The sequence below is a fragment of the Chrysemys picta genome, chromosome 7 (assembly GCF_011386835.1).
Source record: "Chrysemys picta bellii isolate R12L10 chromosome 7, ASM1138683v2, whole genome shotgun sequence".
Classification (NCBI taxonomy): domain Eukaryota; kingdom Metazoa; phylum Chordata; order Testudines; family Emydidae; genus Chrysemys; species Chrysemys picta.
Window position 1 is genome coordinate 66947874 of NC_088797.1, and position 27980 is coordinate 66975853.

The 27980-nt window shown below is 39.8% G+C and overlaps 1 protein-coding gene and 1 long non-coding RNA gene across 36 annotated transcripts in view; one reads left to right on the top strand and one right to left on the bottom strand.

The window, feature by feature from the left end:
• LOC112059881 (uncharacterized) overlaps positions 1-17922 on the top strand; it is a 37637-nt gene extending 19715 nt beyond the window's left edge. The window contains exon 2 of the long non-coding RNA XR_002889137.3: positions 17430-17922. This is a non-coding gene — a long non-coding RNA (uncharacterized LOC112059881). The remainder of the gene's footprint in view (positions 1-17429) is intronic.
• The window catches only part of KCNMA1 (potassium calcium-activated channel subfamily M alpha 1), an 873581-nt gene that overhangs the window by 140719 nt on the left and 704882 nt on the right, over positions 1-27980 (bottom strand). For 18 of the 35 annotated variants that reach the window (XM_065551703.1, XM_065551712.1, XM_065551711.1 and 15 more), the window contains exons 16-17: positions 26431-26499; positions 5684-5770 (exon numbers count right to left, since the gene is read on the bottom strand). In XM_065551703.1, the coding sequence (XP_065407775.1) occupies positions 5684-5770; positions 26431-26499 (156 nt within the window). Of the gene's footprint in view, positions 1-5683; positions 5771-14533; positions 14546-26430; positions 26500-27980 lie in introns of all 35 variants that reach the window. The other 17 variants (XM_065551701.1, XM_065551699.1, XM_065551710.1 and 14 more) reach the window with 1 other exon arrangement.

Sequence of the window (27980 nt, forward strand, 5' to 3'; positions counted from 1 at the left end):
ACTCCTCTCTACAAATTCAGGAAGATGGAAATGAGGGGTGACTTGAGGTCACACCACACGTCTTGCAGGTAATACTGCTCGTGCACTTGAGGTGGCCTGAAGATTCCAGAAATAGGAGAGGCCATGGGAACAGAACCACCTACAGTCCTTGGGTACTGGAAAGAAAAATAAGCAACAAATACACAGGGACACGTGGATGAATATAGTCTTGGTTCCAGTGTAAATGAAAGGGCTATTAATTCATTTAGACAAAAATATCAAGGGTTTATGAATGTTTCACACTGTGCGGGGATGTTATAGAAAGGGTGAGGGCACAGGGAGCATGGTACTTTCCTGATGTAAGGAAAAACATAATCCATCTTCCAGATCCCAGAAGCACAAGTAAAGAGGGGGTGACTAGGACTATGTGCAGGGGAGACAAGGCCTGCAGAGTTATTTCTAGGTGTTTTCCTGTGCTCCATCGCAGGGCATTATCTAAAGGTGGGTGTTATGATCCTTTCTGTACAAAAGGGGGAATTGGAGCCTAGAGAAATCAAGGGACTTGTCCAAGGTCAAAGAGCCAGTCTGTCACATGTGTCCAAGCTCTCAGGCTTGTGATTTAACTGCCAGGCTACGTGAAGTCAATGGATATTTTCCAGGTTTGACCTATGGCTGGTGTTTTTAATTAGGAATGGGGAACCTGACAATATCTAAAGATGTGGTTTAGATATCAGCCTCAATATTTGGTTACTTCTCTGTAGACCATCCAAACCTCTTGTGTCTACAAAACTGGGCTGGAAAGATGTGCCAGAAAGCCACATCTGCTACTTCCTGCTAATGGCCTGGCTAGAAGTCTATTGAGAACATTTAAATACTTTAGATTGGAACCCCAAGCACAAAGCTGGGGTAAAAATAGAATGAAAGAGAAATGAAACTTTTTTCTTCATTTTGAGTATTGAGTAAAGGTTCAGTGGGCTTTTAAATTTTAATCACAAAAATATTTTGCAGTTATATCAGAGCTACAAGTAGTCCCCTCTCTACTTAAACTTATACATTCTTCTTGCTGTTTGATATCCATGTAGGCCTGGTCTACACTTCAGAGTTAGTGTTCCCACTTCTGGCTCTGAGATGGGCTGTTGCCTGGGCTCCCAGCTCCGAGCCAGGCTGCTGCCCGTGCTCCTGGCTCCCTGCTCTGGGCCAGGCTGCCATCTGGGCTCCCGGCTCCCCACTTAACTTGTAGTGTAGATATGTCTGTAGACACCTTAACCTACCTGTACAGCTGGTGTAATTAGTTTAATGGGAAGGTACATGGATTCAAGCTAGTATAAGAGGGTCTAATTCAAACCATTGTGAATTTAATCCACACAAAACAATTGAAACTAATTTAATTCAAACGTCTGAATTTGGTCCAGGGAGTTTAAGTGACCTGCCAGGAAAGCAGCAGGGTTTAGTGGAGTCAGCATGGCACTAGCCGTCTTGAGTTCTAAACCTGCTATGGGGACTAGCTAAATGATATATTCAAGCCAGTCACTGTCAGAGATAGGATTGGGACTCAAGAGTGGCAGTCTCTACTCGTCTATGGACCATGTGGACTCCAGAGAGGCACCTCTCTCCTGACTATGGGATTTTCCTACTATTTCTGTTGGCCAAAATTTCCTCTCCAGTTTTTGCAGTTCCCCCTTTAGACATTTAATCCAGTTCTAGATCCCACTTCTGAAGCAGGATCCTTTAGCACAGATCCTTCCCCAAATCCCTACGAGTTTAGACAGACGCTGCACAGGTGTGAGGTCCATGCTGCCAGATCCCATTGCTGAAGTAGACATGCCCATGATACTCTCTGGGGGGCATGTTTACACTGCAATCTGAGGTGTGATTGATGTTTGGATAGACATACCTGCACTAGATGCAACATCGATACAGGGGCTATATAAGCATGTCAGGGACCCATGTTGCTAGGCTGCACTGAAGCCCGCGGCACCTATTCTGCTATTTTTAGCTGTGCTAGCATGAGGAAAGCTATCTTAGGTATTTCTACCCATGCTCCAATCACACTGCAGATTGCAGTGCAGGCATACCTTAGGTGCAAGACCAAGAATAAGTGACTCAGATGCTTTTAAAAATGAAATTACCATATTGATAAAAGAATTAAAACAAATAGATTTCCATAATGCATAATAAAATGTAAGTGGATAAAGAATGATAAAAAGACACCACTCATATTGTACCTATGACACATTATTAGCATTCAACCTTTTATATACAGCTATTCTCTTCAATAAATCCTTAACATAAAGGTGTGTAATATGTACCTATTATTTAAAAAAACATAAAAAAATCATTGTTTTAGCAATATACAAAATTACTCTACTACAAATTATGGTGCATAAACAGTGTTAAATATGCATTGCAATATGGTATAGTTCTAACCTAAAAGACTTGCCAGCATCTCTTAGAGCACATAACACATAAACAAAAACATTTAATTTGAGCTACAAGTATATAACATACGTTTTTTTTATTGTATTTAGGTAGAAATCCTGTTTTTTACTCTCCTAGAATCTTTTTTATTGCCATTCAGATCCCATTAAAGCATCCATCACTTGTTTGAAAACAAAGGCAGAGAATTCATGGAGGGGGATTCAGTTTCTCTCAATTTTGGAAGATTTTTTCTGACTCTGATTCATCAAGTTACAAAGGTGAAATTGGCAATTTTCATAAATGGCTACGTTAGCTGAAGCACATCTGATAAAGATCTGCTTTGTACAGAATGGTTAGGGAATATGGGAAGAGAGGCAGCAACCTTGCATACTTCTGGCCGAAGGTTTCTGGAAAAGGCAAGTCAGAGCTTCTGCTTCAACTTGCTGTTGTCATGGATGAAAATTGATATACAAGTGCTCAGTAAATTTACTCTAAATATATCTTCATTATTCAACTTCTATCATTTCAAAAAGGCCATGCCAGGTTTCTCCCAGTGCAGTCTCCATTAACTTTAACGGGGAACTGCATGGCTAAAACACTTTGTAAATACACAGGTTAGTGTCTTGGTGCTACCATGTGAATAGCCTTGTGCACATGGAAAAGGAAAGAGGCACGAGAGAGAACAAGAACTGCCTGCTGGGCTCACAGGTTGCTTGAGAGGCTAGTGCCCACTGTAATAGCTTTCACAAAGGCGGTGCTGGAGATGGGAAAGGGCAGGGCCCAGCTGTATTAGGGGCAGCTGCCTCCTGTGTCTCCCTTTGGGCCACAGATTGCTCATCAGCACCCTGCCTGTGTTTCCACCTCTTCAGGACCCTTTAAGAACTCCTCCAGTTCAAAAAGTTCAAACAATCCCCAAAAGGGGTCTTACTTATTTAGACTTCTAGGAACACACAGGCTGCAGCCCCAGTCCATCGCTCACCCAGCAGGCCAAAATAACACTTAATCTTTGAAAAACAGAACAACTCATACCCGTCTTTATCCCAATGTCAGGTTGGCACAGCCCCTTGCTTCCAAAGGGTCTGTCTATCAGACTCTGCCCTGCATCTTGGGCATGGTGTCTCCCAGGACCCTGTCTAGACAACTTTCTTCCTCTTAATGTCAGGCTCAGTTATTCTCTCAGCCCCCTCCTACTGAAGCTTCCTGCTGTCTTTTAGCCTGGGATTGCTTGATTTCCCTCAGGTGTAATCAGGCTTGGCTTAGCCCAGGCTCTCCAGCCCAAGGGCAGGCCACCATGTTACACCAGCGAGAATGCATGCAGTGCTCTTTTGAGGGGTAACAAGACTGATATCAACATGCTTACCTCAGTCTAAAATTGGTGTAAGGGAGAAGAGGAAACTGTGAGCACCTGTTGGAATCATGTGCCTCTTGCAGGGCTGGGGCTTAAATCGACAGTTTAGCTCTTGGGATATGCAGCACTAGTATAGCACTGAACAAATATTAAGCAATCTGCATGCCATCCCTTTGAGATACCTCAGTATTATTCTGTTCATTTTACAGATAAGGAAGGAGATTCAAAGGCCTAATTCACCGGCACCTGTGCAAATTAGGAGACATTCCATTAGAGGCCAGCTACAAGAGGAGGGAGACCAGAAGAGGTGCCCCTTCTCCCTCTGTGGCTGGCTTGGCTGTTGGGGAATGTTTATTTGGGAAGGAGCAGGTAGGGTCACTTTGCTAGGGGTAGGTAGTATTCCCTGGCTTGCAGAAACTGCTAACTCTGGAGTTGGCAAAGAATGTTCCTTCTTTGGCAGAGTAGGCTTAGTCAAGGGCTGATTTTCACCTCTCTCAGTGCATCACTTCTGCGCCATTTGACACTGATGGAACTCACAGGTATCATTTGGCAGAATAGGGTTTGCAGGCAGCTGGAGGTTGGAATGTTTATAATAATTCTGACATGTTGCAGCTGGCTGGAAGGGGCCCTGTAGTTGAGCAGGTGCTAAGCAGGCCTGATATCTATGAACCAGAATCAGAGCATGTATATCTGCAAGAATCCAGGAATCTGTGGTAAGAGCAGAGGAGGAGGAGGTGGTTAGACCTCTGTACTGTATTCAGATATGGGACCTGCTCTTGTGGATTGATTAACACAATAGGGCTGAAGAGGGGAGGATGGTTCTGGAGACAGCTTCCCACAGTTTGGATGGGCACAGCTGCACCTTGGAAGAAAGTCTTCATGGCCTATAAGATGGAATGGTTATGGAGGGAGAAGGTGGCCAGTTCTGAGATAATAATCTGATTCTTGAACTCAAGTTCAGCATGATTTAAAAAATAAAAATGGCAGCCAACTCTATTTCTTGCAGATTGGAGTGTCTTCTTTTTCATTTTGGAGTAACACATTTGGGAGGGATGACCAGGCAACAAATTACTTTTTTAGCTTTTTAAAAATCTATTTATCTTCAAAATGTTTTAAAAAGTTATTTCTTTATCTTAGAAATTATTTTCTGACATCACTTTATCTTTCTAAAGACTTGATAATCACGAGACACTGGGTGTGCACTGGGGTCTAATAATGACACACTTTGGTGGCTGCTAGGCATGAGACCAAAGTTTTCTTGTATAACTGTAGCTTGAATACTCCAAACCCTAATCTCGCTGATACAGCCAAGTTCTTAGACTGCTAAACAGGTAAAGTAGCCCACATTGGATGGGAAGTACTGCTCTGTTTTAGTTTGATTCATTATTATGTGCCTACACAGTATATAGTTCTGATAAAGAATAGTAACAAGGGCATGTCATACCGCCAATGTAATGCTGAATGAATACTGCTCAGTTTGCCCACAACAATTATTTGTTGAGGTTGCTGAAACTGTCCCTATATAAAAGAATTTCTCTAAACACCTAAACCTTAGGCCAAAACTAGGGACCCCGTTCTCTGCTCAAATAACTCCACTAGGGTCAATTACGTTACAACAGTAGATCATCTGGCCCATATGCAAAGTGGGTTTTTTGAGGTTAACCCCTCCTCCCCCCCAAACTTAATGTTTATCTCTTTGGTTTTTTTTCATAGGTGCTGCAAAATTATTATTTCATTTTATTTCAGTTAAAGTTTTTTCGCCATGGGAAAAAGTCCAACATGAGAAGCATGTACATTTGGTCCAATTCAACCCCCATTGAAGAAATATGAATCCTTCTGCTGACTTCTATGGGAGTTGGGGCGAAGCTCTATATGTAAAGAATAAAATAAGGAAGAGACTGCATTTTTTTAATTAAAAAGATGCAATAAACAAATTACCTTTTCACTTCTTTGGCATCACTTGCAATGAAGAATCCTAAAGTACCTTCTTGAATCTTGACGTGGTTTCCAGGATTGATTAATATACTGCTCAATGAAACACAAACAAACAAAAAGACAAAGCTATGAGTTTATATCACTTTTAATTGAATGCTCCAAAATGCTCTATTTTTGTTTTATTCTAGGGGACCCACTAGTCAGGAAAGGCTATAAGGAAATTTGAAGCCATTTTCTTCTTTGACATTTCCAATCAGATCAACGCTTAAACATCAACAATGGGTATCATTACAGAACTTAAATTTGCAACAACCATGTATCTTCCCTTAAAATCATATCACCATTTCAGCTCTTAAGTCACTACTTTCTTATGTTCTAGCCATCAAATAATTAGCATCTTTTACCAAAACAAAGCAAAAAAAGCATCTCAGAAAAACCACATGTGAAGCGGAGCAGTTTAGCTTTCTTGCGCTATTATTCAGGCTGATGAAAAAGTTCATGATATGGTGAAAAGGGAAGAGATCCCCCAGGGAAACCACCACTTGAAACCAGTACAAAGAGTCATTTGTAAAATTAAACCATTTTAAACATCCTTGTGCCAATTTCTTTTGAAATGAGAAATAATGGGACCCCTATCTGTATATATTATATTATTGTACATAATATAATAAATACACACATACACTCAAGGGGAATGGTACATGACAACCAGTCGCTATTGCTGAGGAAAACATAAAATGAATATAACATTTTAAAAAAAACATTGCTATGCAGCCCCTGGAAGAAAAAAATAATAATCCAGCCACCCTAACAGAGTGACTGCAACTCAGTTTGATGGAGGAAATTGTAAGTTAACATGGTGTGTGTTGATCTCTGCTTATGTGTAAAATATTTGCTGTATTGTCATAAAGGTTTAGCACCAGAGTATTTTTGGTTCAGGCAATATTATAAGGTATCAGGTAGCCATATTTATTCTTCATCTTCTTTTACTTTGAAGTGTAATATAACTAAGCTCTTAACTTGACAAAACACTTAATAAAGCTTGTCAAATGTTTCCCTTTTTTTGTTTTTGTTTTTTGTTTTGGTCAAGTTTAATCTTTGTAAGTTAAAGAGTAATAAGAGTACACATGCAAGACTTACAGTACACAAGGACTAAAAGAAACTATGATGCTTGCAGGCTTATATCAGACACTGACTTTTAGGGAAGATGCCAACATAGCAATAGATAAGATGTATATATGAATGGACATAAGGTGCTAACATTGCAAGTGCATGCAATGCTAAAGATTTGTAGCCTTATTATTTTGGGGAAAATATAGGATCAAATGTTTAGATAGTCTTAGTTACTGATAAATTGTTGAGTTGGATAATGCTGGTAAGTATAGAATGTTTTTGTTAACTAGAGAACATTTTCATATGCTGTATTTTATATACTGAATGTGTATGTACTTGTGCGTGTGCATCTGCACACCTACTTATACACACACACACACACACACACATATATGTACACATTAAAGTCCGATGTGACAAGAATATTAAGCTTGCAAAATCAGCATTTAGAAGTCAGGTGATGTCAGATTTAAGGCTGCCTGTGCAACCTTAATTCAGTCCCTCGTGCATATATTTTATGATACAGTCCTCATTGTCATGATCATATATTATCTGTAGCTCAGGACCTTTCCCTCATGCACTGCATAGGATGGATGATGCTCAGTGAACAAAAAGCTATTCAATAGTTTGTTTTATCTTTATTGCTTGACCTGTGGCCCTGTTCAGGAAACCCTGCTCTAGAGTTATTCATTGGCTCATGGGTTTTTCAGCACTATAGTAGCTGAGTACTTCCTAAACAGCCTGATTTTTCAGAGTACTTAGCATTTTATAGCACTTTGTATGTACAAAGTCTCCCTTGCCTCATTCATGACACAGCTCCTACTTTGGCAACAAACGAGGCTTGGATCCTACAGACAATAGCCTTCATCACTACACAACCCGAATTTGTTCCTAAAATACAGTCCATCCTGTGCAACGAAAGAGGCAAGAGGTCCTGAAAAAAGTATGTAATTAAAGACCGTATCATAATACATGTGCACAAGGGGAATGAATTAAAGATGCACAAGTAACCTTAAATCTGACATTTCCTAACTTTTGAGTGCTTGACTTGGCAACTTCAATGTTCTTTTTATCTTGAGGTCAGAGGGATTAATACAATTTTCTAGGTTTTAAAAAAGCAAACTGAAAAAAACAGAAATTCCATTACATGGAATCATATTGACACCTGCATAGCTGGAGTCTTTAGAACTACCGCACAGCCCTCTGCTACTCAAGCTAACAGAGAAACTGATAGCAACAGTAAGTTGTCATCCACTAGAGGTGGATGAGACACATACTTTGGTAGTGGTTGGGTTTCACAGATATTTGCTAACAGAAAAAATGTTGAGACTCAGGAATCATGGGTTCCATTCCAGATTCTGGAGGGCAGTGTTCCCTTGAGGTCACAGACCTTGCTGCTCCTGTCCCACCCAAACCTGACCCATTCTGCCCACCCTCTCAAGCCTGTCCCTGTCCTATCTTTTCCCCTTCCTCACAGCTCCTTGTCTTAGTTTTGCCCTTAACTCCTCATCCTAGACCCAGTCTCCTCACCTAGCCGGTCCCAGTCTCCAACTCCCACACTCTTCATCTCAGTCACAGTCTCCTTGCCCAGACAGTCCCACTCGTTCTTCCTCCCCCCACAATTTCCAGTTCCAGCCTTCCCACCCGAGGTTCCTTGTCCTAAGCGACTCTCCTCCCTGCGACATCAGGTTCTTGGCCCCTCTGCGTTTGAGTCAGGTTGCTTACTCCTCCAAACTGCCAGGATGCCAGAAGTGGGGGAGGGGAAGGGGGGGACAATAAGAACACAAGAGTGACATTTTGCCTGCTCTCAGTACTGGTACCCAGTGCCAAAGCAGCTGCAGAAGTGAAAAGAAGCAATTCAGGGAAAGTCCTAGACAGCCCTGACAGTCCTGGGATAGAGCATGCTCAGTGCAGATGGAGTAATCTGAGAATTCAGCTGCCAAACGGTAACAAATCTCTACTGACCATATGCAAATGGATTTTTCAAATGTTAATAAATCTGTGTGTTTTTTCAAAGAAAGAGCAAAAGGTATATCCCTGACACATTAGTAATCCCTACGACAAATGTCAAGCTCTTGTTCCAAAGCATGGAGATGCTAGATGAAATGGCTGTAAAAATGTTTTTAATGAGGAAAAGAACATATTTTTCCTTAATCTCATTCTTGGAAATTGATCAGCCTGAGGCAGACACCCACTATGGAAAATTTTCTCCCAAACAGTAAAAATTTAACAAGCTGACAAGCACCTGAAAACAGGGTCTTATAATGGGAAGTGCCAGGCAAACTTAACTTTAGGTGGCATTTCCAGTTTCACCTTTAATATATATGCGTAATATTAACTCACATGAATTGATTTCATATCTGTCAGAAGATCTTGTACTGCACTAGGTCTTAACCACAAAATAAGGATTTGTGACTGTGTATGTGATGGGAATAAAAAGAAATCGATCTTATCAGTGTTATTAACAATAAATAACAGCAGAGGCTCACACAGGTTTGATTTTATTCTCACCCTCTGATGTACAGGCAATACAAGCATCGGCTACTCACAAGCAAATTCTACCCAGTTTGCATGGCTTATAAAAGCAACTTCTGATGGGACAGCTATCTTACAAAAGGCTATCAAAATATAGCTCAGGCTAGTGATGCTAAGTATTGATTCAAGTAGTTATAGGGGTAAAAGATTTTTGAGTGACTTGCAGGGCCGGCTCCAGGCACCAGCTTAACAAGCAGGTGCTTGGGGCGGCCAAAGGAGAGGGGCAGCACCAGCGGCAATTCGGGGACGGCAGGTCCCTCGTTCCCTCTAGGAGCGAAGGACCTGCCGCTAAACTGCCGCCGTCGATTGCAGGTTTTTTTTTTTTTTTTCCAATTGCCGCGATCTTGACTTTTTTTTTTTTTGCTTGGGGCGGCAGAAATGCTGGAGCTAGCCCTGGTGACTTGGAAAAAAAAGAACCTGTGAACTTCACAATAACTTAATTATCATCACAATGACATGTATCTGAATAACAAGCCAACCATAATACCAACTTTTTGAATTACTTTGTTTCTCAACAGAGGAGAAGATGGTGTGGTATAGTAAACTTGGGGCTCTAAAAAAGGAGGACTTCTACCAGAACTTCATCTAGTCTCAACATCTCCTTTATGTATCCCTAGTCTTTTATACACAGTGAATAGCAGTGAATGGAACAAACTATGAAAAGCATTGTATGCCATGCATTGGAACAATGCTATGAAAAATGAACATCTCCTGATTTTTCCAAATATTCACTGATATCACAAAGTCATTTGATCATTTTTTAATCTAATACCAGTCTATGAAATCAGACAAAGAACATCATATAATTTTGAACTTTTAAAGACAGAATCAAATTTCCCTATTTTATTATATTTCTGTTTAGGTTAGCTTCAGCGCTAATGAAGAAGTAGCTAGCTAGAACACTTTTGATATGTAGTTTCTTTGGCAGTCCTCACTTTCAGGAGTATATTCCTCTGGCATAGGGGATCTCAATTTTTTTCACAACATGGACAACATTTCAATACAAAGATTCTCTCATTGGCAACCTGCCCTACCATTCGTAAATGTGTGGGTCATGTGGCAGCTGTTGTTGCATCTTTACATAGAAAACAAATATTAGGAAAGTATTTAATATATTTTTAGCTGCAGTTTAATGCAATTTAGCAGTTGAAAATAGGGAGAAGGAGGCAGTACCATGTGACCAGTCAATTCTCCATGGACCACAAGCAATTTCTCTGTGGCCCTCAGACCATAGTTTGAAAACTTTTGCTCTAGTATAATCTGGGCCACTTGGTAAAGTGGGCTCATTTGAATAACCTACATTTTAATACAGCAAAATGCAAGGTCATACATCTAGCAACAGAGAATGTAGGTCACATTTACAAGATGAGGAAGCATATCCTTGAATGCAGTGACTCTCTAAAGGATTTAGAGTCATGGCAGATAACAAGTGGGCATGAGCTCCCAGTGTGATACAATAGTTAAGAGGGCTAGAACAATCCTTGGATGTACAAGCAGGAGACTATCAAGGAGGGAGATGGATAGGGTAGTGAGAATATTACTGGAATACTGTGTACAGTTCATTCTATTTAGTTTTTCCAAGAGAAGGTTAAGACATGACTTGGTTGTGGTCTATAAGTACCTACATGAGAAAGAGATATCCAACAGTAGCTTCTGGGGTGTTAATTGAACTCTCAAGGTATTGAGAACCACATCGTTTCTGTTCTGGTGTTTTAAATGTACAAACCATCCACTGCCAGTATCTAAGCAGAAACTCACCAGAAAATATCCTAATAGCTCAGAGTCACAGTAATAGACCATGAGCCATGCGTATATTACCTCTCACTTTACATGGATAGAACTGGTTACACAGTGTATCAATACAGTGGTTTGCATAAAATATTAAATACAGTATGTTTGCATGATGTTACTGTTACTTGTATAAATGCCTTCTCTATAGGCATCAAAATCTAGTACTGTTTTTATAACCATCTGTGAGACTTTCTTGGGGTGCTCATCTTTACTACTGTTGCATTGTCTGATGTCTACGCCGGGCACGGGATGGCCTGAATTTCAGTTTACAAATTATCATTGTAAAAAAGTGACCAGCCACTTTTTGGTGAGAATTCTTTCAATTACTTGACTTGGTAGAAAGCTTAATACGAGATAATTTTTTGTTATGCTATTAGAATATATTAAAAAACCCTCGTTCATACATTTGAGAAGAGAAGGAGGAGAAAACTTTTTCCATCTTCCCATACTGTCCAGCTACCTTCAGTCTCACTCATAGAAAAAGTGAACCATAAGATTTATTGTCTGCATTCCTATTGAGTTTTATATATTAGTTTGCAAATAGTTATTGAAAATGAATTTATGAAAAAGAATGTGTCATAGTGCATTAATTTATTGGCCTTTTGCCCAAGTGAAACCTCTGATCAGATCACAAATGAACACAAGTTTGGGTCCCTAGACTGGGCAATGGTTCCATATCACAAAGCTACCTCCAAGTCTCGTATGACTGTCTGATTTGTTCTCAAGACCTCAAACTCGATTACCAGGGATGACACAGGACAGGAATTAGTTTAAGATGCACTGGCAGATGGAAACCAGAATGGAGATAGCAGAGAAGACAGCAGATCAAGGCAAGGCACCTTAACAGGAACCTTGTGTGGAGCCCCAAGACTGGAAGACAAACGGATGACATAGGTCAGAATGGAGGTGTATTGGTAGAGCTTTGTTGGGAAACTCCCACAGTATGAGCCAAACTATGTCTCATTCTACAGTATTATTAGTACGTTATGTTTTACTTTCATTAGGATAAATTTGCAAAAGCACTAAGTGACTTAGGAGCTTTGTAAAACAGGATTTGTTCTTCTAAGTGACTTATGAAAATTTAATCCCTAATTGCTAATATCTAACCTCACCATGTAACATGTAATATGTACACATAAATAAATAGCAGAACACTCATGGAGATCCATGCCAAGAGACCCGTTCTGACCCAGCGATATTCCTCTTCATATTTTTCAGATACGCTCCTACCTGCCATTGATCCTGGTCTAAAAATACGGGTCCATTTTTTAACTCAATGAAGCAAAAATGGCAAACTTTGAACTAAATCAGTGACAAAAGGCCATGACAACTCTGGTTTAAACCTTGTGGTAGATGTACTGTACCATTCCCCAGGCAACTAAAATAGAAACTCTAATATATTCATCAGTCACATATTATAATAGTTATATTATAATACTTATATTAACTGAAACGAGATAATGGGATGTTATTCACTATAGCTATCACACATATAAACACAGCTACCATTTTAAACTGGTTCATGCTGTGCCCAGATGAAATGCACAATATTAGTGCAATGGCCTCTTTAATTGTGCCATGTCATGAAAACAGCTATAAATTATAGATTTAATTTGAACCATTATGGCTTTTCAGAATATATTTTGAAAGCACGTGTGAGGGTTGGTGCACAAACCAGCGTGTGGGATCTGTGTGAATACCAGCTGCACACCGCTTGTAACTCATAGGCATTGCTTCTTTCTTCTGGGCTCTATGACTGACATGAGTACAAATTCCATATAGCTATACATAGAAAATTCTATTATGACACTAAAAAGGATACAAGGCAAAAGACACATTGCAACATTACATGCTATAGTATATGAAAGCTTAGTTACTACAAGCAAACAGAATCACAAAATGTTGCTCCCAGGAATTAAGTTCTTAATAAGAATGACTATTAAGTGTGCCATGCGCGCATAAGGTACTTTACCAGGGATATGCTAGCACTAGTTCAATAATTGCGCTGAAATTAATACACTGTAAAATAGTTTAATTAGTGTTTTTGGTTTAAGATGTGAATCGACTAGGAATACAATGGAAATAAATGAACTCAGCAGCATAATGTACTTTATTCTGGGAGCAAGCAACTGGACTTTGTACCACACTTTTTTACACTGCTCAACATGCCAGAATCAGCATGCCTTCACCACAAGATAAATATACTCAAAAGCAAGAAGCCAAGTAGAGGTGCAACAACTGCAGATCCTTGAAGATGCTGTGTTGCAGTAACTTCTCTGCAGTTGGATCATATCAACAATGCCAAACTGACAGGAAGCCACCTCTCTTTTCACACATCGACTCAAAAAACACAGTAGAGTAAGACTATAAAGAAAATAAACACAACACACAGAACACACACAACAGAACAAATGTGGAAATTAAGGTTGGAGTATGTGATTAAGTAGGAAACTGAAATACATCTCGACAATCAGGAGTCTCCAAAGGACACCACAAAGAGTCAGACTGTGATAAATTGTTAAAAAATAGGGACGTGGTAGGTCCCGCCTTGTTTATTTCATTCAAACCAAAAACAACAAAATGGAATGTAGGCTAGAGATGAGGCCTGTAACGTGGTTATTAAAAGAATATGCAAAACATGCCAACACAAAGAAAAAACAAACGAAGCAAACTCTTTCATTTGAGTTGTTTCAATAAATGAGCTCATGTAATAAAATGAATATGAACATACAGCCTAAACTACCTATAGGTACTTCACTGGAACAGTACAGTAGCTTTAATGAGTACTGTATTATAATTAATCTGAATCAGCAATGCAAAAAAATCAGGCATTTGGTCATTGTTAATGGGAGGCGAAACTACAAGAGCACAAAGTATTGTATTGTGAAACATGTATTTTACAGAAAGACTCTGTGGGAAGAGAGGCTATCAATAAGGTTGTGAATATGGAGTTAAAATGGCAGCACAAAGACTGGTAGACACAGAGGACATGTCACAATACAAAACAAATTAACAAAAAGAGAAAAAAGGACGGTGAACAGCAGACCAAGTTTGATTTCCAAATGTAATAATTGGATACATCAATGGGTACACGATGAAATAAAAGTCTAATGCTTTTATTTAATTTTATAATTCCTGCAAAGAAGTTAGTGCATGAGTCACAAGAACCAATAAAGAAACAAAATGATTCTATTTTCTCTCCTCTTTGAAATTGGGGGCTCATATATAAATATGCATATATATATATATACACACACACATAGACACATGAATATATATATATATGTACATATATAGAGAGAAAGATAGACAAAGGTGTTATCTTCCTGAGTTCTTGGCAAGGAATTAGTCCTGAAGTTAGAAGGAGTGAAGGTAGGGTTGAGGTTGGAAGGAAAGGTAACGAAGAGGGCATACCGCTTTCGGCTTCTGCAAACGACAAGAAAAAAATTGCAAATCAAACACTTTGATAAGAAATCAACTGACACCAAAACAAAAGCAAAAAAACCCTTTATTTAAAATTCTTCAATGACCATAACATTAAAAAAAGGTTTTTCTGCTGAGAATGAGGACAAATAAATGGAAAGACAAAGAGAATATTTAACAGAGGAGTAAAACACAGGGTGCGTGAGGGAAGAATGTTCGTTAGGCCTTCATTCTTGCTTACTCTTGTAGGAAGGAAAAAAAAAGGGGGGGGGGGCAATGGAAAACTCCAAATGGCATTGAGGGATTAGGATAGGGATTGTGTGTGTATCTTTGCAATTTGCATTGATGTGGTTTCTGTATATTCAATAACTTTTTTCTGTCATGATCTCAGACAGATTCTCTACATGCCCCTTTGGACTAATTTTTTTTTACATAGGATATTATGCGTTGCTGCAACTGGTTTAAGAAATAGTATTTCAGAAATAAACTTTGGGGCTGCATCATAGAAACAACAGTAAATCTAAAGAAGTGTTTCTCAAGCATGTTAACACCAACTGTATCCAGGATTATTAGCCCAAGAGTAGAATACATTATTTCAAATACACTAGCAGCTAATTCAGATTCTGATCTGACACTGGAATCAGCTAGAGTGCACCTCTAGGGAATTCCATTTACTTAAGTGAGATTCTGCACAGGTGCAGGGATCTATGTTAGTGGATTCCAAATCAGGATCAAAATTTTAAATTGAGCGACCTCTTAAAAACTGAACCTAACTGTAATATATTATGTTACTTTTAAAATGCCATAAGGTAAAATATAATTATGCATTAGATCTAATATGAGGAATTTGTAATCACCTAAAATATGGTCTATGTAGCTTCATAATATCTGTTTCATAAATTATATTTTACATTCACCGTGTATATGGCTGTATTATTTATAGTTGGATTGGCATAAACTATTGGGTTTCTTTTTTTAATGAAAAGCTTTTGAAAAGATCTACATTTAAAAAAAGAGGATTTAATCATATTCTTCACAAAATAAAATAGATCTTTAAATTTCAGTGTGAAAAATAAGTAACAAAGGTAAAAAAGGATCATGAAATATGTACACAGCAAATGATTGCTTAGGGAAATGGATATTTACACTATGGCTGAAATTGTGGCTCTACTGAAGTCAATGGAAGCTTTGCTATTGATTACAGTGGTGCTGGGATTTCACTATGTATCTCTGTAAAATTGCATACACTAGTATGTCTCATCCTATGATTCTTGCACCGGAAAACTATCACTGACTTTAGAGGGTGCTTTTCTGTGCAACTATAGGAACAGGTATATAATTTGCTTATAAAAACAGATAAATAACATGTATTATTAAAAATAATAATGGAAATCAGGGACAACAAACGTTATCATCTGGTTTGTTGTGCAGGCCCAGTACACAAAGATAGCTTACTCACTTTGTGCAGTGACTGGAGTTCTTCGAGATGTGTGTCCCTGTGGGTGCTCCACTTCTGATGTGCATGCGCTCGTGCGCCTTTAAGCGGAGATTTTTTGGTAGCGGTGCCCGTTTGGCCTGCATATGAGCCCTGCAAATCCTTGAACCTTGTAACGAGGCTATATAAGGCCACATGAGTGAACTGCCCTCATTTCCTTCTCTACCACAAAGTCCCACAGAGGTAGCTTCGAAGCAGAGGGGAAGGAGGATGGGTAGTGGAGCACCTGCAGGGACACAAATCTCGAAAAACTCATCTTACTACACGAGCTGTGTAAATTCTTCTTCTCCTTCAAGTAGCATGCCTGTGAGTGCTCCACTTCAGGTGACTCCCTAGCAGTAATCCCTCAAGGAGGTGGGAGTTTTGGAACAGAGTCCATCGGTGAAGAAGGAATTGTGTGACCTACTGCAGCATCTGATCTTGCATTGTGAACCAAGACATAGTGGGCAGAAAACATGTGCACCAATGACCACGTTGCAGCCTTGCAGATTTCAGCAACTGGAATGTTTTTGTGTGGGCTACCAACATAGACTATGATTTAGTAGAGCACACAGTCACTTGTAGTGGAGGCGGAACCTCAGCAAAACAATAAGAGGCAATAATGCATCCAGAAATCCGTATAGAAAGTCAATGAGTGGAAACAGAGGCTTCCCCTTGACCTATCTGCAATAGAAACAAAGAATCTACGGGTCTTCTTGAATGGCCTGGTTCTGTCGAAGTAAAAGGCTAGTGACCTCTTAACATCTAATGTATAGAAGATAGACTCCTGGGTAGGCCAATGCGGCTTAGGGAAAAAACAAAACAAAAGGTGACTAGTTTGGGGTTAACGTGAAACTCAGCAGAAATCTTAGGTAAAACTTTGGATGGGGTCCTAATGATACCTTCCCCTTGGAGAACACAGTAAATGGAGGGCCTGCAATTAAAGCCCCCATCTCTGCAAACCTTTGAGCAGAAGTAATGGCCACCAAAAAGGCCATCTTCATAGACAGATGTAACAGTGAGCACATAGCCAGTGGCTCAAAGGGTTGTTTCATGAGACAGTTAAGAACCAGGTTGAGATCCCAAAGCAGTGTCAGGGCTCTAACCTGAGGGAAAAGACTCATAAAGCCTTTCAGGAATCTTGCTCTGTTTTGCTGAGTGAATATTAAGAAACCTACTACTGGCACATGGAAAGCTGTTATTGCCGCTAAATGAACTTGAATGGAACCCGTAGAAAGACCTGAAGCTTTCAATTCCAACAGGTAAATCAAGATTGTGGAACAAGATGACTAGATAGGAGAAAGATGGCACCAGATGCACCAAAGATTATATCTTCTCCATTTCTGAAGGCAAGTGTGTCTGGTAAATCTCTTTCTGCTATTTAAAAGTACATTTTGTACTTCCGATGAACAGGTGGCCTCTGGTCTGGAGAACCACTCAGGAACCATGTTTGTAGTTGAAGAATGTTCAGATTGGGAAGAAGTGTCTGACCTGCATCCTGAGACAATAGTCGAGGTTTGATTGAGAGCCACCATGCAGGGCAAGAGGTGAGTTTAATGAGGTAAGAAACCAAACTTGTCTTGGCCAAGTTGGAGCAATCAAAATGATCTTGGCTTGGTCTTGCTTGATCTTGATGAGGACATTTAAAGGCGATGGAGTTGGAAGATATGTATAAAAAAGACCTTTTGTGCATGTAATAAGGAGAATGTCTCTTAGAGATTGGGGATCAAGTCCCCCTCTGAAACAGAATTTCCTGTACTGCATGTTGGCTGCCTTGGCTAAAAGGTCAACCTGTGGACATTCTCAAGCTAGGAATTCTTTTTGAAGACTCAAGAATCCAACTCCCATTTGTAATTTAGGGAGAAATATCTGCTGAGGTTCTCTGCCATGTTGTTTTGTGTACCCAGGAGGTAAGAAGCTGAGATGATTATCTGATTGGCTATGCATCAGTTCCAGCTTTATCACTTCAGTTCAGTGTGGGGGGAGCGCACACCCCACTGATGACTGATATAATACATGCAAGCTACATTGTCTGTCATGATCTTCATGGACTTGTTTTTGAGTAGGGAAAGAAAGTGAAGGCAAGCAGTTCTGATAACTCTTAACTCCAACATATTGATGTGCAAGCATTGTTCCTGTCAGGACCATTTGCATTGGTCTATGTGAGGACCCAAATGTGTTCCCCATCCCAAGAGAGAAGCATCTGATGTTAATATAATAATAGGGGGATTCTGGGTGAACAGGATTCCTGCACAAACCTTGGAAGGATTCTGCCACCAGGTGTGTGACTGAAGGAGCCAGTTGGGTACAGATACTTGTTTGTTCAGACTGTGTTTTTTGGGTATATAAACTGTTCTATGCCTCCCCTGGAGACATCAAGGATGCAACCTGTGTCACAAAAATGCAAGCTGCAACATGTCTCAGCAGTTGCAGATATGTCCTTGCTGGAACTTGAGGGTTCAGCTGCACTCTTTAGATAAGGTCCTTTAGAGCAAGGAACCTGTCGAGAGGGAGAGAAATTCTGCTCATTATCAAATCTAAAAATTCTCCTATAAAGAGAATTTGCTGTGTAAGGTCAAAAACGATTTCTCAAGATTTATCTGCAGGCCTAGACTTTAGAATAGTAAAGTTGTTGTTTCAACTGCCAACCATGCCTCCTGATATCACTTTCCCTTGAGGAGCCAGTTGTCAAGGTAGGGAAAGGCTTATTCCTAGATGATGGACTAGGTTGCTACAACCACCGTGATCTTTGAGAACACCCGTGGGGTGGATGACAGACCAAAGGGTAGGGCCCGATACTGGTAACAATTGTGACTGTGAAATGAAGAAATCTTTTTTGAGAGGGATGAATTGCTATGTGGAAATAGGCATCTTTGAAGTCAAGGGTCAAAAATCAGTCCCCTAATTCCAGGGAGGGAATTATAGCTACTAGGGACACCATCCTGAATTTCAGATGTCTGACACGCTTGTTTAATTGTCTGAGATCTAGTATCAGCCTCCAATCCCTGTTTTTCTTACGTATCAGAAAATATTTTGAATGAACCCTTTTCTCCTGTGTTGAAGTGGAACTGGTTCTATGTCTCCTAGACTTAGGAGCAATGAGATCTCCTGTATCAGTAATTGATCGTAAGAGGGGTCCATGACGAGGGATAGGGAAGGGGAGTGGGAAGTGGGATTAAGGTAAATTGGATACTACCGGTATAACCCAATGTAATGGCCTCCAATACCCATTTGTCCAATGTTATAGCCTCCCATACTCAATGGAATAGAGAGAGGCGATACCCCAGATTGAGTAGGGGGGTTACATAATGCACCTGAGAAATTCTGGTCACTGCATGGTTTAGACTCTTGACCAAACAATCAAAATTGGCATATGGATGATGTTGATGGTTGGGATGAAACAGTCAGTGTAGTTGTAGGCTTCTTCTTTGAAAATATCAATCTCTTAGCTAGTGGTTATGGTGGCCTATGGAAGATGGAAAATCGAACAGGGTGAGATCTTTGTGCTGATTGAGATCTGCTAAATATTCTCTTATTTGCAGGTGTGTATATCCCCAAAGACCTAAAGTGTCGCCCTAAAATCCTTTAGGTATGAAGCGAGTCATCTATGGAGTCTGCAAAAAGCTTGTGGCCATTGAAAGGTAAACCTTCCACTATAGATTGTGCTTCCCACAGGAATCTAGACAACTGAAGCCAGGAAGCTTGTCTCATCACCACTGCTGTGGAAACAGATCCAGCTGTAGGGTCCACTGTATCGAGTGAAGCCTGCAGTGATATTTTTGCAAAGAGCTGACACTCCGTTATGCTCAAACTGTTCTCAATGTTCCTGTGGCAAATGGTCATGTAGTTCAGATAGTCATGTTTTGACCTCAGCACCTGGTGGTTAGCTATCATGAACTAGGAGGTTGCTGATAAGTAGCTTTTACAACCAAAAAGGTCCAGCCATTTTTGGCCCTTATTATAAAAGGTGGCTTTTGGGGTATGTTGCCTGCCCCTTTCATTGACTGTCCACTACCAGAGAATTTGGTACTGGGCAAGAAAATAAAAACTCAGAATCCCTGTTTGGAACGTAGTATTTTTTTTTTTGATCAGCCCAATTGCAGGGGCGGGGGGGCATTGCTGGAGTTTGCCAGATGGTCTTGGCTGGCTCAAAAAGGGCTTCATTAATTGGCAGTGATGCGCGTGCTGGGGTAGAACTGTGCTATATGTCCAGAAGTCTGTGCTGGGAATCCTAGACTTCTTCCAGGGGAATTTGCAGGGTGTCAGCGACCTGTTTTCATCAGGTTCTGGAATTGCCTAAAGTCTTTTGGCTAATGAAGGCAGTTGTGGCATTACTGCCTCATCAGGTGATGACAAGAAATATTTGTGTGTGTGTTTGGGGGCGGGGGGAGGACTCCTTCTCTGCCCTTGCCTCTTGCTCCTTTAAGGTCTCCTTTGGCTCAGAGTGGGGAGGATGGATGGGTAGTATCCAGGAACAAGGGATTCTATGTTCCTGGGAATCATGGTCCCTTGAAATCGCTGGTGGTACATTGCCAAAGGATCCCAGTGTGACACTGGCAAACCAGGTGCCAGCTCTTGTCGAGGCTTTAGGCCCCAGCCAAGGCCTGAAATTCATTGCTGTGAACCATTCTTTTTGCCTGTGTGTCAGTATGGATATTGAACTTATAACAATATGTTTAGTGTTTAGATTTTATGAAACGCTTGTAAATTGCTGCATTCATTAATCTCATTTATAATATCTTTATCACATGCTTTAAGTTTTTGCTTTATAACTGTAAAAAATGGTTGCCCTGAAACCATCAATCTGTCAGATGAGATTGTCTCCTGTTGATTAAGAAGGCCATCAAAACTAAATGGGCCATTGTGGGACATCACAATACAAAGACTTTGTTAATTGCCCCTTCACACCCATGTAGCGGTCCAAATGAAAAAAGGATTATCCCATCAGCTTGGATTCTGGAAGAAGGAAATAAAAATGGTGAACAAGAAAATTTTTCATCTCTTTTGCTTTTTGGACTTTGACAGGGTTGGAGCTATGAAACAGAAACAGAGACCCCCAGAATGAACCTGGGTTAGCCCTAAAAGACATTCAGTGCTGACAGATTGCTACAATTCTGTTACCTTTTCGAACCACAGACTGTAACTCATTCGTGTATATATGTTTGTCTGCTTTAACCTGTATTTCTTTTTCCTAATTAATAAATCGTTAGTTAGTTTACTATAGGATTGGCTACAAGCATGGTCTTTGATGCCAGATCTGAGGTACAAATTGACTTGAGGTAAGTGACTGGTCTCTTGGGAGTGGAAGCCACCTGAATCTTTAGTGATCTTTGGTATATAGCAATCAACTATTACAAAATCTAGCTTGCCTCAGTTGCAAGATAGTCCTCCTGGGCATTTCTGTCTGTTTCTGATTCCATGGTAGGACAATTATAGCGCTTCAGTTCAAATTTGTTACTGGGCTGGGGAAATCTAATTATAGAACATACGGACAGTTTGGGGTATCTGCCGTGTTTTTTGACAGTCTCCCCATGGGTTGGCACTCACGGTCATGAACCACTTCAGACAGTGTGCCACTCAGTGAGGCCAGTGAGGGGAACGAAAAGGCATGGTGGGGGGAGGTATTCAACGTTGATCATCCAAAAATTTGTAGGCAGGGGTCTGATATCCTGCTTTGTTGCATCTGCATCAGGGAATAATGTCTTCTGGAATAAACTGCATCTGACGAAGTGGGTATTCACCCACGAAAGCTTATGCTCCAATACGTCTGTTAGTCTATAAGGTGCCACAGGACTCTTTGTTGCTTTTTACAGATCCAGACTAACACGGCTACCCCTCTGATACTGGAATAAAGTGGAGACCCTTGAACTGAAAGTTCAGAGTCTGAGTCAGAATGCTCCTCCACATATTGTATGAGAGGTGGCAACCCTGCTTCATGGATAGTAGAAGTTAAGGAAGACGTAGGTCTCTCAGAAACATGAGCAGTCAGGGACTCAGCAGACCTCAGTACTGAGAGGTGTCCAGAAGTCACAAGGAGTGGAGACTCAGGCTCATTCGGTACCATGAGGTCTTTCGGGTACCAGAATGTCTGTGATACCAGGAGCACAACAGAACTTGATACAGGCACTGATGATGATCCAGATGCCATTGTCCAAGGCATTGATGTGAGTACCAAGGGGATAGTAGATTCCTCTATTTCTTGGTAATAGTAGTCTTTGGCCTTTATCGCTGTAGTATGGGACTTAGTTGAAGTGCTTCATAGTACCTGAAGTGCTCAGAGCCTCACAAGCAGCCATCTCAGGGCCTCCAGTGACTGAATCTTCTTCAAGGAGGAACTTGCTGTTCTTCTCATCTTATCCCCTCCTTTGTGTTAGAGTGGGAAGCTCTTGGTACCGCCAGCGCAGTTGTTGGTACCTCGCTCATAGAGATTGTCAGAGACCAGGGTTTCTATGCCATCTTCACCTTGGAAGCTCTCAGTGACTGTAATCTCAATGTCGACACGGCACTAATAGCTTGTACAGGTGGGTTTTCTGCATCTGGTCAGAAGCCAGTCTTAAGGTTAGCTCTATTATTAAGAGCCTATACTTTATTTCCCTGTTTTTATGGGAACCTTCCCTTAAAAGAAGTGTAGATCTAGTGCTTGCTGGGAATATGAGTGTCTCTCAAACAACAAATGCACTGGGAGTACCTGTCACTCATGGGGATTACTTCTTGACAAGAGAGGCACCTTTTAAATCCCAGGGAGCCCAGCAGCCCAGACAGAAGAAAATTTGTTAGGGCCCCTCAGTAGGGGAAAAAACAAACAAACAAAAATATGAATATATAATTTTTTTGAAAGAAAAGAGAAAAACAAGTGGGAACAAACATTCCAACATCTACAAGACACTAAATCTACCACTACTAAGAACTATTAATGCTAAGAATAATAATAAAAGAGGAAACAGGTGCACACTAAATTCTGTCTCTGGCTGAAGGAGGTTGAAAAGAAACTGAGTACGGTTTGCCTGCGAAGCCCTCAGTATGGGGCACGAGGGTGTGTAGAGTGTATGCGTCGGCTGAACAAGCACTGCTACCAAAAATTTCTGATCAAATCTCAGGGGTATATGCACACCTGAAGTGGAGCACCCACAGGGACACTATTCAAAGAAGTAATCTTTCACTGGCCCTGAAAAAATTGTTACTGGAGCTTCAAAATGTTTCCGGACTCAGGAACATCATGCTATACTGGTCCTCAAAGCAAGGGCATGTAGTTAAATATTTTTTCCTCTGAACATTTTTGTTGCCATCGAATGTAAACTATGGAGAACTTCTCAAAAGTTTCACAATACAAGGAGGCAAGTTAATTTGTATACCTCCACTGTGGACCCCTTGCCCCAGAAGTGTGTGAAGCTAGGTTCAGTCCCATGGTATAGGCAGCTTCCCTATTCACATTGAAGAGGAACTACCAATTAAGGTCCAGTTAAATGCTGAAGACATTAGAATTGGAGGGAAAAAGGTCTGATATTTTCACCACAATCAACAGCAACAAAAAATATTGGTGAATAATGAATGCAATAAACTGACTCCCCATGCTTAAAATCAGGTTATTCTGATCACTGTCTTGCTTTCTCATCTCTCTGCTTCAATTCAGGCATGACTCTAGGAGCCAATATTCTCAACAAACCTTAAAAAGTGAGAAATGAATGGTTTCTACCATTACATTTCTGGTTAGATTAACATGTTCAAATTCAGCAATGCACTTAAGTCCGTGCTTAACTTTGAAGTCCCATTAAACTCAATGGGACTTTACCAGGTTTTAAAGCATGGGTTTCATTTAATTTATTACATTAATTATTTACTGGTATTTTTAAGCATATGCTTAAGTGCTCTGGTTAACTGGGGCCAAAGCATATGGTAGAAATTCAGGACGGTATCAGAAGTATGTGATACTGAGGTCCAGTATCACATGGACAAGCAGAACTATAAATTAACATCATATGTCACAGGAAAGTGATTATTCCAAGCTTTCTAATGAAATGTAAATATTCCAGCTATGGTGGTTCACAAGATAATTAACCTTAAAACAGTCCCTGGTTCATCAGACCAACAGTACTATTTTGGCACTAGTTTAAAAGAGCAAAAGCTGGCCCTCCAACTAATGGATTTCTCTACTGTTGTATAACAAATACTGTGCTATCACAGTCTCAGAACTGTTAACTCATCTTCATTAGTATTTTATTTTTTCCTAGAAATTCTGTTGTCCTCACTTTCTACCATATTTCTTTACTATGAACTTTTAACTTTTGACATTAAGTAATGAATATATATATGTGGATGCTCTATCACGCTGTGTTACTTTATTTGACTTTTCTGTACCATCATGTGAATAAGGACCAATCCAACTCCCATTGAAGTTGGTGGAAGGCTCCAATTGACCTACATGGGAGATGGATCCTCTCCTAAATTATTGAAGAAAAACTACGATATCAACACTTATATCACAGAATGACAATGGAAGCAATGACAGCAAAGAGCTGAGTATGAATTCTTATTGAGAAGCAGTATAAACCAAGAACTTCATGTAAATAGTTACCAATAATGTATCTATTGTATTGTCCTTTCTATTAATGGATGAAACTGATCAAACATGAAAACAATAAATTGCTCGCTCTACACCTGCTAATGCAGAATGAGGCTATTCATTGGAAGGTATCTATTTTAAGATAAGCCCATGGGAGTTGAAAACATTTCAAAATTCTGACTTAATTTGCAGTGGTATTGGACAAAAAGAAAATCCAGCGTCACATACACCATTTCACATATCATTTGTCAGAGGACTGTAAAAAAAAAGAGGGATGTAAAATCAAACATTCAATGGGAGCTATATTTCAACTATCCACTTAACAAGTGGAAACATTCAGACTGTCTTGGATACCCCAGGACTTTTTTAATAGATTCTTTATAATCACAAAAATGGATACTTAGGGACGATTAAACATTCTTTAAACAAATAATTAAAAAAATATAAAAACATGTCCAAAGTTGTGATACATGGTTTAAGAACTGAACTGGTTGTTCGGGTGAAGGTTAAGGCTGTATCTACACTAAAGACTTTACAGTGGCACAGCTGTACCGATGCAGCTGCGCCACTGTAAGATCTTTTCTGTAGTTACTCTATGCCAACAGGTGAGAGCTTGCCTGTTGACATAATTAAACCGCCCCCAACAATCGGTGGTAACTATGTTGGTGGAAGAAGCTCTCCTGCTGTCATAATGCTGTGCACACTACCACTTATGCTGGTGAAACTTACGTCGCACAAGGGTGTGTTTTTTCACACCCTTGCCCAACATATGCTTTGCCGACAGAAGTGGTAGTGTAGACATGGTCTAACGCTGTATAAACTCAATATCACCTCCATCTTAGGTTTAGGTGACCAGTTACCAAAAAGATAAGATGACAGACTTCTGCGTATGTTAACAGTTTTACTACAGAATCTTGTAATAGATTTGTCTACAGTATGTTGATAACATATTTCAGAAATATTTAACACAGTTTGTAAGTCCACAATTACTTTGCATCATGCCCTTTTAGAGCACACTGGCAACGGACCAGGAGGTTTTGTTACCATCTCAGGTAACAATGAATGTGGTGTGAATGCACAGATGGAGGTGTTGATAAATTAGATAGAATTCTGACAGCGATGCACATTAAGCTGGAACTCTTTTTAGCTCTCATACATAAAACAACTCTTTTTCTGTCTGTAAATTTTTGTTATTAGCTATAAAGATTTTTTCCTTCAATTTTTGGATGGAGAGTGAAATTGGCATATTCAGATTTTCTAACTAAAACAAATCCTTCCCAGCTCAATCATATTATTTATACACTTCTTACACACATATATATGTATCTATATCTATCTATTGTATCTATACTGTCCAAACCTTCCATGTTTATTCTAAAAATAACAGTTTATTCATTTAAAACTGTGATGCAGAGAAATGCATGCAGTACATAATACAGCACATATTATCATGAGATTGTTGCGATCTTTCATTCCTGACCGTCCAGTAAAATACACTACTTTTCTGATTAGAGCAGACTGGCTCCCTCGTGAGGTCAGCCTGGGCAAAAAAAAGGTGGAAGCTATTTGTTTCACTGATACCAAGTGACACTTATTGAAGTAAGTTGTACATAAAACTACCAGCCTTTCTTTCAACAAAGTATTTGACATAATGTTAATTCAGGTGCAGAGGGGGAGAGAGGCAGAGCCTGCCAGTATTATGTGAACTGGTGTAAGGTGATGCCACATTAATTATGCTTTGAAATGCTTTCACATGCACAAAAGAGCTATGTTCATTCAGAAAAAAAAATGAGAAGACCAAATTGTCCATGGTGCATACTGAAAAGCTGTCAAATTTTTTAGTCATTAACGTACCTGCTTTCCCGTTTTTCTGACTTGTATTCTATGGCTATCATTAAGAGCTTTAGCTTCGCAAACACCAGTCTGCAGGAAGAAAAGAAGTCAAAATTCAGTGCTTTTTCATGATTGTTATCATATATCTAGTATTGGTCAAAACATTTCAAAATTCCACATTTTGTGATGAAAAACGGACACATTTTTCATGAGATTTTTTGCTAAAAACCTAAAAAATTTCTCAACTGGCTGTAGATATAGCACTTATCAAGGCCTTTCCATTGTGAAGGTTAACAACAGTCACCCTCATTCATATATCACTCTAGCAAGTTGACAGTACCAGCATCACTTTTATTAACTAGTAAAGGGTACAATACTCAAAACCAAACATGTGCTTGTTTTGTATTGTGGATATCTAGGGCCAAGTTTTCAAATCTGTGTTGGAATTTAGCTATAGGATTCCTGTTGCCAGTACTGCACATTCATTAGACAATGTACTTTCCAGTATTAAAACCCTAAACACAGAAGGATATACTAAAAAGTCAATATTTGCCAATTATTACCTCAGTTATCAAAATTATCTCCTGTTCTAAATGTAGGGGGAAATATGTGGAAAGGCAAATACTGACTTTTTAACAAACACCATTATAATTGTGAAAATTTGTGAAAGCCATTATTTAGCAATACATTCCAGGAAGCACCAGCTTTACACTAGTGTGTCCCCACTGAGTCCAACACCCGATCAACTATCTTCCTAAATGCAGACAATATCAGAATTATAAAATAAAACATACGGAAAACCAACTACAATTCTTAGCTAGAAAGTATTTGCATTCCGTTTTCATCACTCAAATGTAAGTGAATACTAAGTGACATGCCTCCTTATGCTATTAACCTGTGGAATGTGATTCACATCTTTTTCTTGGAGTATTTCTTTTATGGGTTTATACAGTTTGGAGAACTTTACCCTTTACAATTATGTACTTATGACCGTGTACAATGAACGTACTTAGTACACTATTCTTGTACAGTAAACGTGGAAAACATGGACAGTATACTAAGTAAACTAAGTGGACAAGGCACTAAGTACATAATTGTAAAAGAATGGAGTTCTTTAGACTCCCACAAATCAAACCTTCAAGCAGAAAGATGCAACATGAGGGGAGGCTACTAGACACTACGTTACAGAGCCAGATTTACCTGTCCATACTGCTTAAGCTGCATAAAGTGAACCACAAGCAGAGAGAAAATTGCAGTAGAGAATTCTCCTTATATAGGGAGAATTTCTGACCAGCACAAAGCTGGAAGAGGTGGCTTTGCAGCTTCCTATGCTGGAACATCCCATTTCTCCCACTGTAAGTGAAGGGAATGTGTGTGTTGAGGTTGGAGAGGATGCCGGAGAAGCCGTTCAAGAGCAGAGCTGTGCCCAATTCTCCACTGGTGTAAATTAAAACTGTGATCAGACCCCACCCCAGCCCACAAGCTTTAACTTATGCAGGGGCTAGGTGGTTGAGACTCAGAGAGCTACAATTAGCTCCCTGTAAGCTGGAAAGTGGCATAGTGTATTAGCA